Below are 13561 nucleotides of genomic sequence, written 5' to 3' on the forward strand. Positions count from 1 at the left end.
CTAACTAGAAGTACTGAATTGTTTAATTACATGTATGGGGATGTCTTAAATGTTTATTTTAGCAAATAAACCATTCAGCAAAGGTCCATACAGATGATTCAATTACCCCTTTCAGTTACAAGACATATGTTTCCCTTTACTACCCAAACATCAAATAATTAAGTAATACTTGCCTCTCGTGTGCTGGGGACCATAGCCAGAGATGATCTCCTGTATTACTCATCTTATTTAGCTTCTGAGCTTTGAGTTGTGGTCAAGGAGAGCTCCAGGATTTAGAGTTCTCCCTGAATTCTGAGTTTTCTCTATGTAAAACCCTCAGAATTTGTTCCTGTATCCACCTCTTAGAACTTGACTTTCCTTTTATTGCAAAGAGCGTCAATACATTATTTTAAGTGCGTTACATGGATTAAGTCATGTGACCAGCATTACAGTTCCTCTGATGTCGGAAACTGAGTAAAGTAACTTTGCCTATCGTCATGAAGTAGGTAAGTGGCACAGCTGGATTCAATCCAGGCAGACTAGCTCCATGCTTGTAACACTATATTGCTTCTTATTAAATACCTCTATGAAGTGTTTCTATTTACCCTCTTTCTTTCCATCTGCACTGATGCCACACTGCAGGATGTTTTAGCTACGTTATTACAATGGTTTCTGAGTTTGTTTTTCTTTTTCCAGTTTCTCTCTGATTATCTCTGGGTATGACTGCCATATTCACCTTATTAAAACCAGTTTCATTGTGTCACTGTTTTGATCAAGATACTGCATTTTTATTGTTGTAAAATATACATAGTATTTATCATTTTGATCATTCATAAGTGTACAATTCAGTAACATTAAATACATTCACCATGCTGTGAATGTATCACCACTATCTCTACCCAAAACTTTTTCATCATCCCAACAAAAACTCTGTACCCATTAACAAATAACTCCCTCTTCCTCTAGATCCTGGTAACCTCTATTCGGACTTCTGTGACTATGAATTTGCCTATCCAAGAAACTACATTTTGTACACCATATCTTCCCTCTAATTTTCCAGGTGTTCCTATAATTTGATTATGTTTTAAATCTTGTTTCTTCATGCTTTTTAACACACATTCTCCAACCTAATAAAATCTATTTTCTTGACACTATTCTCTCAACTACTGTAATTATATCTCTAGTCATTACCACACAGTTTAGCATGTTTAACATTGAGTGTTAGAGCCAGATTGAACCTCGTAGTGCAATCTCATTTTACAGGCTAGAAAGCTTAATAGCTGGCTCGAAGTCACACAAGGTTGGTGGCAGAGATGGGATTTGAACACAGAATCCAAGTCTTATAAAAACTATTTAAAACTACCGTTTATTGAGCACTTACAATGTCTCAGACACAGTTCTGAGCATTTGACATTGTATTCTCAAACAAGTCCCTGGGCAGGCTTTATCACCATCATCATTCTAATTTTCTCTCCTACAGATGAGGAAAAATCCCACTTCAGAGAGGCAATTTGTTTCTTCGTGCGTTTGCTTTCTCTTAATAATTAAATACAGTCTTGGATTTTTCCACGTGCATACATCTTTTCGTCCCCACCCTTAGGCAGTAAGTCCCATGAGGGAAGTGATCGTGTCTTTTCCAGCTGACAGAACCCTAGCACCATGCTGCATTACCATTGTTCAGTAAATAAACACCTGGATAAACTGATCGGTGTGCGTGGTATCTGAGAGGGTTTGCTTCAGTCTCAGCACGTTTTAAAATCGAAGGATCTGTGCCATGACGATGGCAACACTTCCCTACAATGAATGTAAGATTGTCTGGGTATCACAGTGCTGGCACATGGTTGACATAATTAACTGCAAGTGCCCGCTCCAGCACCTTACATTTTACAAAGCTGCCCCTCAAAAGCCGTGTTTAGGTTCTGTCCTTAAACTCCGCAGCGGGGCCGTTTACAACTGTGGAGATCCGAGCAGAATCGGAGCCGCTGGAGTTGGTGCTCACTGCTTCACTGTTGCGTCTGACGCAGGTTTTGTTTTGTTCTGTTTGGGGTTGACGCTTCGGCTGTGCTGCCGCGGGCTGGGGGAGGCCTGAGTACTCTATCAGGGTTGCCAAGGTGGGATCCGGGGCTCAGCCCCATCTCTCCATCGGATATTCAGCCAGGAGCTCTCGAGACACCAAGCCCCGCACAAAGATGGCACTGAGCCCGGGCTGAGCCAATGGGAAGTGGCGTTGCTCCTGGTTGCCTAGGTAACAACCAATGGGCAGCGGGAATTGTGCCCAGTGCCGCCGCCAGGGATGGCGGCGTTAAGTGGGGCAGGCGCTGGTGGAGGTGGCGGAGAGGCAGGTGGCCTGGACTAGCCCGGCGGATCTAAGGTCCCACGTGCTGGAACCCCTCGCCAGGGCGTGACGGTCATCCCAAAAGACGGAGCCCAGGTTGTTTGGCAGTAGTCGTGGAAGGGGGGCCGGAAGGGTGTGGCCGGTGAGGAAGGGGCCTTGGAGCCCAGCCCGAGATAACTGGCTGGGGACCGTGGCTCCATGCCCGACTCGCTGACAGAGGGGTGGCTGCCTGGGGCCCCAAGCTCGGGTCTCTCATCGCCAACACTGGGAATTGAGGCCTGGGAGAGCCCCTGGCCCCCGGGTTAGCGAGCAGGATGGGTGGGGATGGCAGACCTGTGCGAGCAGAAAGTCTTGCCCGGGCGGGAGAGCAGACTGGGGTAGAGGGCAGGGAACAGCTTTGGAAGGCAAGAACGGGTGACTGAAGGAAAGGGGAGGTCGACAAGGAATTGTTGCCTTTTGCCACCTAGGGCTTTGTTTGCTCTGGGTCCGCCTCTCTCTCACTGCGGTGGAGAGACGTCCCACACCTCAAGGTTTGGGGAAATGGGTGCCTCAATTAGTAGATGGCAGTAGCATCCCTGTAGTCTACAATGTCCAAACTGCTTTGGTACCAGCAGGAGTAACTGGGCTGTATTAGAACCTGGACCATGGTTAAGGCATTTTCCTTAACCATGAAATAGAAGAGTGTCCTGGCAGTCCTCATCACCCCCAAGTCGTCTTTTTATTTTTATTTTTTTACCTTCTTACTTGGGTCCGGATTTTCTTCCTAGGTTCTTCAATCTAACTATCCCACAGGCTTCCTAAAAAAGACTTTAGTAGCGATACATTTGTTTACTTTCGAGTGGAAGGGAGACTTACGGCGGGGGGGGGGGGGGGGGGGGGGGGAGACTTGACTTAAAATAAAAAGTTATTTCAAGCCCATTTAAAATACTTTAAAAAGAACGTTTGAATTTTTGTTTTAGGTTTCATCTGTGTTCGTCAAAGCCTTCAGGATTCTAAAAGCCTAAGAACTGCTTTCTTTTTCTTTTTTTTTTGGCTTTTTCTTAAAGATTTTATTTATTTATTTTTAGAGAGAGGGGAAGGGGGGGAGAAAGAGAGGGAGAGAAATATCAATGTGTGGTTGACTCTCATGTGGCCCCTGCTGGCGACGTGGCCCCTGCTGGCGACCTGGCCCCCAACCCAGGCATATGCCCTGACTGGGAATTGAACTTGTGACCCTTTGATTTGCAGCCTGCGCTCAATCCACTGAGCCACACCAGCCAGGGCAGAACTGCTTTCTTTATAACTGAAGAAATTTTGACAAGACTGTGGTACTTTGGGGAGGGTAGCTTAGGAGAGGGACAGTGTTGAAGGTATATGTGGGTAACTGAGGTTGCCTCCCAACAATGTTCCTAAATTGAAAATTTATCCTCTTCATGTTATTCTTTTTTTAATCCTCTGCCTTTGGACACAAATTACTATGAATGCATAAATATTTTTTAACAAGTTTGAGTTCTAAAATTAAAAAAGACAAACAGAATGGAAACAAATTATTCCTTTCTCTGACTTCTATTTGGAAATGTCTGGGTCAGATGAAAAAAACATAGCAAGGATATAGTCTGTTGTACAGACCAGTACCATATTAGTTTACAGGGACAAAATAGTTATTTCCTTTTAGGTGAAAGTTTGGATTGATTCTTTGTAACCCATCCAACAAGAGAGCAGAAAGGGTAGGTATCTGTTTAGAAGAAGCATGAGTTATCTTGACTTTGTGACTAGATTCCATATGTACAGCTGAAATCTAAACTCATAGGCCATCTACTCTCTTTAAAAAGATTTTTTGAGTAACTGATAAAAATACTGATTTGCATTCTTTAAGTATTGGGTGTTCAGTCTTCATTAGCACTGACTATACTTTATAAAACTGGGTTTGTTGCAGTGACCATGGTAACTGGTGAAATTTTTTTCTGGGTCATTGGCTGTGCAGCTGAGTATTACTTAGCATAGCTATTTACAGAGGTCATAAATGAAAATCCTGATACTGTACGAAGCAGTGACAATATCAATTATTTGGATATAGGTAGAAGTTTCTAGTCAAACGTGTTTAACCATGGCCTTAGTCCCATTGAGTTGACATGTATTCCCTTTAATAAGCACTTCTGACTGTGTTCTTAGGAATCGACTTAATTTTGACAAGCAACTATTGAACAGGGTTTGCTATATCTCCCTAGATGAAAAAAAGGAGTGGAAATTTGTAGTACAGTATGTACTTTTGAAAACAAATGGGAGAGAATGGTGGCAGGGTTAGGTTGAGAGTTGATGTTCTCTTCCTTTCAGGGACCTTCTCCCTCTGAAAGAAGGCGGGATGCCACTATTTGGGAGTTTCATCTGGCCTTGAGAAAAAGTGAACCAGAGGCTGCGCCCCCTGCGCCCCCTGTAGTCAGTCTGACTCTTCAAATTGCACTGCAGGAACTCCTTCCAAAGTTCTCAGTGAAGACAAGGTAACTGCTGCCTAACACTGAAAGGAAATGAATGCCCTTCTGTATAAAGAAGCATTTTGTGTTTATGTTTTGGAATGGTTGTTTAGTCATAAGATTTAGTAGAAGATACAGCCTTTCAGATTCTCACTTGTTTTGAGAGAAGGAGATAGTTCGGATTTGTACCATAAGCTGACTTTTAGTACCTTGACTTAATTTGTTCTGGGGGGAGCTGAAGATGACCTCTGGCTATCACAATGCCTCTCCAGACTGGAAAGAGTTTTCCCCAGCAGTTTTGATGGAAAACGGTTTCTCTTCCTCTCATTAATGTTGTATTTGCGCAGTGCGATGCTGGGCGGACGATAAGAGGATTCTGCACCTGAAATTGGATGCAGACCTTGTGGAACATTGATAGAACAGGTGGTGGGGTCACCTCTCTGAGAAAAGAGCCTGAGAGGTTTTTGAGGTGCTTCAAAACAAAAGCAGATGATCCTTTCCCCAGGCTGCCTTCTCTTATGTGAAAGACCCTGGATGTGCAGTTCCTGAGTAACTAGACAAGTGAGAAAGCCCCTGACCGACCTGTGGGATGGACTCCTCTAGAAGCACCTCCACAAAGCTGGCCTTCATTCCGGGGGTAGGAGTGAATGTTCCTCCGTGTTTGGGTCAAACTGCAGGGGTCTCAGGACTTGTACATCTTCAAGGCTGCAGAACTCGTCTGTCCTCACAGCTGGGATGAAACTAGAGCTCTGAGACACAGCCAGGGCCTAGAAGACGTGACTGGGCCCTGCTCCGCTCAGGCCAGGCTGATTTCACATCAGACCATTTCTGGGCATGAGGCGTCTGCATCAAAAATTATCATGATGTAGGCCAAAATTAAAATATCCCATAGGGTATTGATAAAGAACAGATGGGTGGCAACTGTAGTTTGCGTTTCCTTTACTTAGTATTGACCTCATTAGTCAAAATTGCTGGCTTTTAAAATGCTATTCAAATGCTATTCAAATGCTATTATGGGGGTAGCATTTTTATACTGAGACTTTAGAGAAGTGCCCATTATAATAAGGGTGTGAGTTGAGGTGTCTCTTTGAAGAGGAAAAGAACAACATTTAAAGGACAGGGCTAGACAGTGTTCTAGGTACTTTCATGTATGTTACTTCATTTAAAAATGCACATGCCAACTCTGTATGGTAGGTATATTGTCTCCGCTTAATAGAGGAGGTTTATATAGACTAGTTTAGAGACACTTAAATAAGTTGCTCGAGGTTACACAGTAAGCCAGGCCCTGAACCCAGGTCTTGGTGCTGCCAAGGTCCATGGCAGCACCGTATCATGGTAGGAGGCAGCATGGGATAGGATGGTGTTGAAGAACGTGGACCCAAGAGCCAGCTGCCAGGGTTCTGATTCTAACTTACATGTGGTAGCTGGATGACCTTAGTTAACTTACCCTTTCTGCAACTCAGTTTCCTCATCTGTAAAGTGGAAATAATAATAATGCCCACATCGTCAAGTTGTGAGGTAAAATTAGATAATGTATTTTAAAAACAATTGTGGTGCCCCCTAAGTAGTCAATAAATGTTAGTAGCTGTTATGAAGGTATTTCACATAGCTGCTCTGGGGCTAGCTCACTTGACCGTAGAGGGTTGCGTTGGCTGACGGGGAGTATAAGTAACTCAGCACTGTCCACCACCACCATTTAGAGAAAACGATGTATGTCTTGTTCTAATTGAATGTTTAAAGCGTCATTTTTAAAAAGATTTTATTTATTTTTAGGGAAAGGTGAAGAGAGGGAGGGAAACAGCAATGTGTGCTTGCCTCTTGTACACCCCCAACTGGGGGTCTGGCCTGCAACCCAGGCATGTGCCCTGACTGGGAATTGAACCAGTGACCCTTTGGTTCGCAGGCCAGCACTCAATCCACTGAGCCACACCAGCCAGGACTAAAGCATCATTTTTCTATAAAATATGCCAGATCCCTCTTGTACTATCTAACCTACTCTTTCTAAGCCCATCTTGATTTTCCATTAACAGACACATCAATACAAGACTTAACATTGTGTGTGGTTCAGGCTTCTCTGGGATATGAAGGAAAAGGAAGCTAGCTGGTGGCACGAGGCCCACAGGGATTTTTAAAAAATTGTCCTCCAGGTTTAGCCTCTGAGTTCTGAATAAGAAGTGCCCTTGTCCTGTTGGAACTCAGTCAGGTGCCTGAGGGTCAGACTCTGGGTTAATTTTTAATAACAGGGGACCTTTCAGTGGTGATTTCTAGGTCAGAGAGCTCTTTACACACAGCATTTCCATTTATTGGAGTAGGAGTCCGCAAGCTTTCAAGTGTGCAAGAATCTAATGACGTGCTTGTTAACACTGCAGATTCCCAGGCTCTAGCTGTACAGAATCTGATTCAGTAGGTCTGAGTGTGGGCCTAGGACTAGGCATTGTCACAATCACTTGAGAAAATACTGTGTTATTTTGATCTGGAAAAGCAGCAAGGGTGAGTAAAAAAGACCTAGGGGGTTTAAAAAAGGAAATAGGGATTGCATTTTTTAAATATGTCAAATGATTCTGTTTATCTCTATTTATACTTAATGATATTTTGGGTGTCTTAAATCCCTCTTCGTAGTATATCCTTGAATACAGATGTTCTTTTATCATTCATCTGAAGCCATACCTCGTCAGTCTTCAAATACTACTGAGTGACAGTGGTGGCTGTTTTCTCCTATGATGTACCTGTCATCGTCATCCCTTCTGCTCCCTTTACCCTGTTACCCCTCTAGCTCAGGTCTTAGGATCCCTAGCTGGGAGTATCAGTTAGCTTTTGCTGGGTAATACATCACCCCAAAACACAGTGGCATAAAACAACCGCCATTTCTTGAGTCTGTGAGTCTGCGGGCTAGTAATTCGGGGCTGGGCTCAGAAGGGCAGCTCCTCTGTCTTGCCCGAGCTCACCAGCTCGGATGCTCTGGGATGCTCTGGGATGGTGCCACCAGCTAGCTTCCTAGCATCTGCGCCATGTGGCTTCTCATCCTCCGGCACACTGGCCTGGGCGTGCTCACATGGGCACAGCACAGCTCCACATGCAGCAGGAGCGTAGCCCAATGTACGTGTGCTTTCCTAACCTCTGCTACCTCACCTTTGCTGACGCTCCATTAGTTATGTAACCCAGCCAGATCCAGTGGGTGGAGTAGATAAACTGCCTCCTAAAGGGTGGATCTGCCAGACACAGTGCAAAGGCGTGAATGGGGAGAGAATAGTTTATGCTCATCTTCACAACCTGCTGAATTATTACATCTCCTGCCTTGCAAGCTTCTCTGGCTGTAGGTCTTTGCTGCTCCAACCCATACTGCTTCCTGCTGCCAATTTCATTTTCCTTAAACTTTGCTTTCATCATATTACACCCCTGTTCAACCCCCTTCACTGCCCTGAAGCTTTCTCTTTACTCCCCTTATCAGCTATAAACTCTTCTGCTTGGCTGTCAAAGGTCTCTTACGCTCGCCTGACCCTGCAAGTAGAGGGCATAGTACATGGGGAGAAGAACTAGCAGGGCCAGGGGAGGCCGGGGCGCTAGTTCCAGCTTGGCCACTGACTAGCTTTTAACTTTCTGGGCTTCTGTTCCTCCGTCTATAATAAGAGGGAGTTTGGACTAAATCTGAGAGGTTCTTTTCAAAGTTAAGATTTAGGCTGAGCGTACCTAGACAAATTTATTCCTGTTACTCCCTAAATATACCTTCGACTCCTGGAAGACCCGGCTTCTTATTTCCCCACTGCACATCTCGTGTTTACGTTGCTTTGTGCCTTCATCCCCATGTCTTCGCAGTCTGGAGTTGCCCTTGCTTCTGCACTGCCTGTTTTAAGCCCTCCCAGTTTGGCCCTTGACTGTTAGTCCTGTCACGTAGATTATAAACTCAGTGAGGGAGGAGACCGTATTTTACACTTTGACTAAGCAAATACTAAGGTGTCAAGCAAATATTTGTAGATTAATCCTAAATCTCCATGTCAGGTCATAGAAAACTGGAACTGGGCTGAAAACGTTAAAGACAAGTAGGAGGATGAGACTGCTTGGGCAGAGGTGGTGATGATGATGGTGATGGTTGGAGAGGTGGGTAGTGTTGTTAGATGGACTCAAGGTAGCACGCACTTAACCGAGCTGGGCGCCTTTAGCGTGTGTCTACAGAGTTGCTCTGCAGGCCTTTCCTCCAGCCACCCCGTGACACTGGTTCTCCTCTGCTTGTGTCCTGCAGCTTTCATCCTTCTGTAAGCTGTCGCCATGACCCTGACAAAAGGTTCCTTCACCTACTCCAGTGGGGAGGAGTACCGTGGCGAGTGGAAGGAGGGTGAGAGGACCCTGGGGGGTGTCCAGTGATGAACACTTCATTTGGCTGAAGGACAAATACCTCAGGATAAATGAGCCAACTTGATTCATCTTCAGGTCTAACTCCAAGATTTAATCTGATAGTGCCTCTCCTTTATTTAATTTTAGGATTATAAATAAAGGAATTAAAAAATACTATTGTTAATCCAACCTCCAGAAGTAAGTTAAATCTTTCTATGTCTTTTTTTTTTTTAAGATTTATTTATTTATTTTTAGAGAGAGGCGAAGGGAGGGAGAAAGAGAGAAACATCAATGTGTGGTTGCCTCTCACGTGCCCTTTATTGGGGACTTGACTTGGCCCACAACCCAGGCATGTGCCCTGACTGGGAATCAAACCAGCAGCCCTTTGGTTCACAGGCTGGCACTCAATCCACTGAGCCACACCAGCCAGGGCAAATCTTTCTGCTCTTAAATTATGTTTTAACCCTTTTATCCTTGAGTGATAGTATTTGGGAATTGGTTTCCTAAATGCTAATGTATCCACAGAGTAAACTGAATTTAGTGTCCATAAATCAGGAAATACAGAATTTATTACAAACTTGATTCCAATGAGCCTTAAGAACTCAAGGAAATTAGGCCAGATGCTCAAAAGCAAGTGACATCCATTGCCTTGAATTTCCTGTGGCAGTTCATTGCATTTAGAAGTATCTATTCTTCGGAACAGTAACATTTTTTTCAGAGCCTGAGACTATACAGGAATTAGCTTAATGATGTTCAATTTGGAAACAGTCTGGCTACTTAAAAGTCCCATGGGTCCAGTCCTAGCAAGGCAGGAACTGCCCCAAAGAGACTCAGCTCTACAGTTGTGCCAGCGAAGAACACCTCACGCTGTTTCCAGGCATGTGCAGCTGAAGAATTCCTGAGCCTTGAGAGGAGAAACTGCAGATGGGAGGGGACCTTGCCTCTGTACATCTCCAGCCTTTTCTTCTGCCTCCCAAACCTCTACTGTCCCCTTTAATATGACCTTTAGAGGAGAGACCTGAGCCTCTGCTGGGGAGGCTCTGTCCTCCAAAGAACTGCCTCTGCTCTGTTGGAAGAGCATTACTGCCCCTCTTGCATCTCGCTCGGTTTTCTGGTCAGTTCACTGGGTTAGCTCAGCTCTACTCATGTCAGCGTCCCGGTCAGGCTGGTGGGTTTGCACAGGAGCTTCGTGGTGCTGAGACGTGTGCTTTGATTCTTCTCAGAGTGGCAGTGTGTTTAAGTGTGGAGGGCTGTAAGGCCAGGCTACCTGCTCTGTTTGCCTTCCTGCTCTACCAGGTTATTTAGCTTCATTTTGCCTTGGTTTCCACATCTGTTAAATGGGAGTAATAATAGTGCTGTGCCTTCCTCGTAAGGCTGCCATGAGGATTAAGTAAAATGATAAATATAAAGTGCATAGGAGAGTGCCTGGCGCATAATAAAGGCACTACGTGCTATTTTAGTGCCGTCTTGTCCTTCATACTTAAGAGAGACCTGCTCCAAATCCAACGGTTGTGCCTTAAGGTGGGAAGGTCGCAGGAGCCAGGCTGTTACTCTGGGTATTAGTCCTCTGTCCTGGCAATGTCACTGCTTCTCTTCTTTCCTTTGTGGTGGGGCGATGGAAGGCAAGGGATGTTGGACAGTGAGCAAGGCCCCTGAAGCTGCCCCATTCCAACCTGAAACCTGTCCTTCTCTTTGCTCAGGCCGCAGACATGGTTTTGGTCAACTGATATTTGCAGATGGTGGCACCTACCTGGGTCATTTTGAGAATGGGCTCTTCAATGGCTTCGGGGTACTGACCTTCTCGGATGGCTCAAGGTGGGTACTGGGGTATTCTGTCCTCAGCCTTAAACTGAGGAGATTCCGATCTAAAAATGATCGTGATAAATATCTGGTCAAACCAGAGCTTGTCCCAGGCCCTCTGAAAATAGGCAAGGATTAAACATTAGGTTTTTTATTGGTTATTTTATAAATAGATCTAAAATTTGAAGTGGCAAGAGATGAATGACCCTCTACTCCACCGCTGTTCTGTTATCTCCTTGAGGTTAGGGCCTCACATCATACCTGCTGTCTGACCTTCTCTGCTGGTTGGGAGTGGGGTGGGGTGGGGCTCGGCATTAGAAAATAACACGTATTGGTAGCTGCTTGACTCAGGTAACCGCGACAGCTCACTACACCCCTAAGGGCTAACCTCTTGTGTTTCTGCAGGTATGAGGGGGAGTTTGCCCAGGGCAAGTTTAATGGCGTCGGAGTGTTCATTCGACATGACAACATGACCTTTGAGGGGGAATTTAAAAATGGCAGAGTCGATGGTTTTGGTAAGTTGCAGCCCAGCAGGGCGGGAGACTTAGGCGAGAGTAGCATGGGTGGAAGTACACCTCGTTAGCTTTAATCTTTCTGTGGATGTCCAGCAGTCCAGAGTGACGGCGCCCTCTGCCTGCCTAGTCACTGAACTTAGAGAGTTCAAGGGCTGCGAGGTTTCCTCTTCCTCAGCCTCTCACTGTCCTGCTGATCTTCCTCAGTCACTAATGCCGTCACTCCCATGTTCCTCTCTACCCCTCAAAGGCCTGCTGACTTTCCCCGATGGGTCCCATGGAATACCCCGCAACGAGGGTCTGTTTGAGAACAACAAGCTGCTGCGGCGTGAGAAGTGTTCCGGGGTCGTTCAGCGGGCCCAGAGTGCCTCCAAATCAGCCAGGAATCTCACCGCCTGACGGGCAGCGAGCACCAGCTGACAAGGGTCGGGTAAAGCAGATGCCCTGTTATTCAGTCGAGGTGAACGGATGAACCCGAGGTGAGAGGAGATGGGATGACCTTGGAGCAGAAGCCTCGTGCTGTGCCCCCTCACCTGCCAGTCAGGGATGCGACCACAGAGAAGTTCTGAGGACTCAGGCCCCAGGCCCTGCAGCAGTGGCACCAGATCTGTCTCTCCCTTGTCTCACTTGTTGGTATTCTGTGTCCCGTGTTAACACCCTGGGTTACCCAGTGCAGACCTGCCGCTGCCTTCTACTTCCTTCTCTGCCAAGCGCTGCAGACTCTCTCCATTCTGCTGATACTTGGGGCAGATGATCCTAGCCCCAGACTAGGGCCGGGGCTTTGGGCTACCCTGGAGAAATAAAGAAGATAGGGATGGCTTAGATAGTACAGCCATGCTGCGAAAGTCAAGGCTGGAGCTTTTCCGTATGTTACTCCCTCATTCGCTGCTGATGGGCATCGTGGCTCCAGGCTGCACTTTGACCAGATGGGTGTTTGTGTCTGCCTATTCCCCCTGTGAAGGGTTAGGTGCAAGTGCCATTTCCCTTTCCCCGACTTTACAAGCTGTCCTCCTCACCTGGTTCTAGCAGATGCTCCCCCTCGTGCCTCTCTCATTAGACATGGGACAGGATCCCTTTATGGAATAGTCAAGGGAGAAACTGATGTAAACAGTTATCTTAAAAGTTGTATTTATTACTTATTCCAGGGCAAAAGGCAGACCTCGCGGGGCCATTTCAGGCCCCATTGTGGGGTGAACTGAATCCTTAGGGCTGACTCAGCCCCTTCCCAGTGGACCAGTAGTTTAGGTAGAATTGGACCCACCCTAAAACCGTGTGAACTAAACGAGCAATTGGCTCCTGGCATTTGGGTCACTGTAACTCTTGCACCACGAGCCTTGGCCATCAGGCCTGGGGATCAGATCTTGACTGATAGGATCCTGCACAGGTCAGCTCAGAGGCCCCAGTTACCCTGTGACGCAAACCCGCCCCGCCCCCAACCCCTCACCCTCACACTGAATGTCTCCTCAACAGCAGGTTGTGGTGGAAATTATAGCCGTGTGCCTCTGTTTATTCTCTGAATCGTACTGTAGAAACAAGTGTTTATGAGGAATAAACAAATCACTAGAACTGCCCATACTTAGTTTTCTCGACTTTCTTGCTCTGTGTCCTCGCGGTTGTTAACCCATTCACTGTTTCTAAAAATTAATAATAGAGTGGGCTTGGAGCTGACTCTGTACATTTTACTACATTATATCATCTGAGTCTCAAACCTCTGCACAGCAGGAGCATTAAAAAAGAATCAGACAGGTCTAACCAGTCAGTGTCACCCCAATATATTCAGTTAAAAAAGATTCAGGCCCAGGTGGCCCAGCCTGGTGGCAGAACCGGGCGGGATTTGTTTCCGGGTCTTCCTGATTCTGAAGCACTCTCTCCCCTGTACCCGCCTCATCCTGAGCATCAGAGCACCCACGTCCTGAGACCAGTCACTGTCACACCTGCTGGGTTACCTTAGGCAAGTCACTCCTGCCTGGGTTTCCCTTCCCTGCACGCTCCCCTGCCACACTGACCCTGTCCCGCGCCTGGGCTTCTGTAGTCCTGGAGGCTCCACGCTGTTACTGTCCCTGTGTCACAGGTGAGGCTCATGGAGGTAAGGAGTTTCCTGAGTAGCGTCCTGTGGAGGCTGAGGGGCAGGTCTGAGGACTTCAGCACAACCCAGG

At 46.3% G+C, this 13561-nt stretch overlaps 1 protein-coding gene across 6 annotated transcripts; it reads left to right on the top strand.

The window, feature by feature from the left end:
* The first annotated feature begins 2259 nt into the window (after positions 1 to 2259).
* On the top strand, positions 2260 to 12976 carry MORN4 (MORN repeat containing 4). 6 transcript variants are annotated; one of them, XM_045197517.2, is made up of 8 exons: positions 2260 to 2410; positions 4628 to 4791; positions 5270 to 5401; positions 8761 to 8859; positions 9002 to 9094; positions 10794 to 10908; positions 11299 to 11408; positions 11656 to 12976. In XM_045197517.2, the coding sequence occupies exons 5-8, from the start codon at positions 9028 to 9030 to the stop codon at positions 11802 to 11804; spliced, it is 441 nt and encodes a 146-aa protein (XP_045053452.1). In that variant the 5' UTR covers positions 2260 to 2410; positions 4628 to 4791; positions 5270 to 5401; positions 8761 to 8859; positions 9002 to 9027; the 3' UTR covers positions 11805 to 12976. The 6 variants fall into 6 exon arrangements, with proteins under 6 accessions (XP_045053452.1, XP_045053453.1, XP_045053454.1 ...); XM_045197518.2 differs by lacking the exon at positions 8761 to 8859; XM_045197519.2 differs by lacking the exon at positions 5270 to 5401.
* The last annotated feature ends 585 nt before the right edge of the window (positions 12977 to 13561 follow it).

This window comes from Desmodus rotundus, chromosome 4 (genome assembly GCF_022682495.2).
Source record: "Desmodus rotundus isolate HL8 chromosome 4, HLdesRot8A.1, whole genome shotgun sequence".
In the NCBI taxonomy this organism is placed as follows: domain Eukaryota; kingdom Metazoa; phylum Chordata; class Mammalia; order Chiroptera; family Phyllostomidae; genus Desmodus; species Desmodus rotundus.

Bases quoted from the DNA above. Each gene is read 5' to 3' on its own strand.
- MORN4 (XM_045197517.2), top strand. From the start codon at position 9,028: ATGACCCTGACAAAAGGTTCCTTCACCTACTCCAGTGGGGAGGAGTAC. The intron at 9,095-10,793 runs GTGAGAGGACCC...CTCTTTGCTCAG, and splicing joins CCGTGGCGAGTGGAAGGAGG to GCCGCAGACATGGTTTTGGT. The intron at 10,909-11,298 runs GTGGGTACTGGG...GTGTTTCTGCAG, and splicing joins ACCTTCTCGGATGGCTCAAG to GTATGAGGGGGAGTTTGCCC.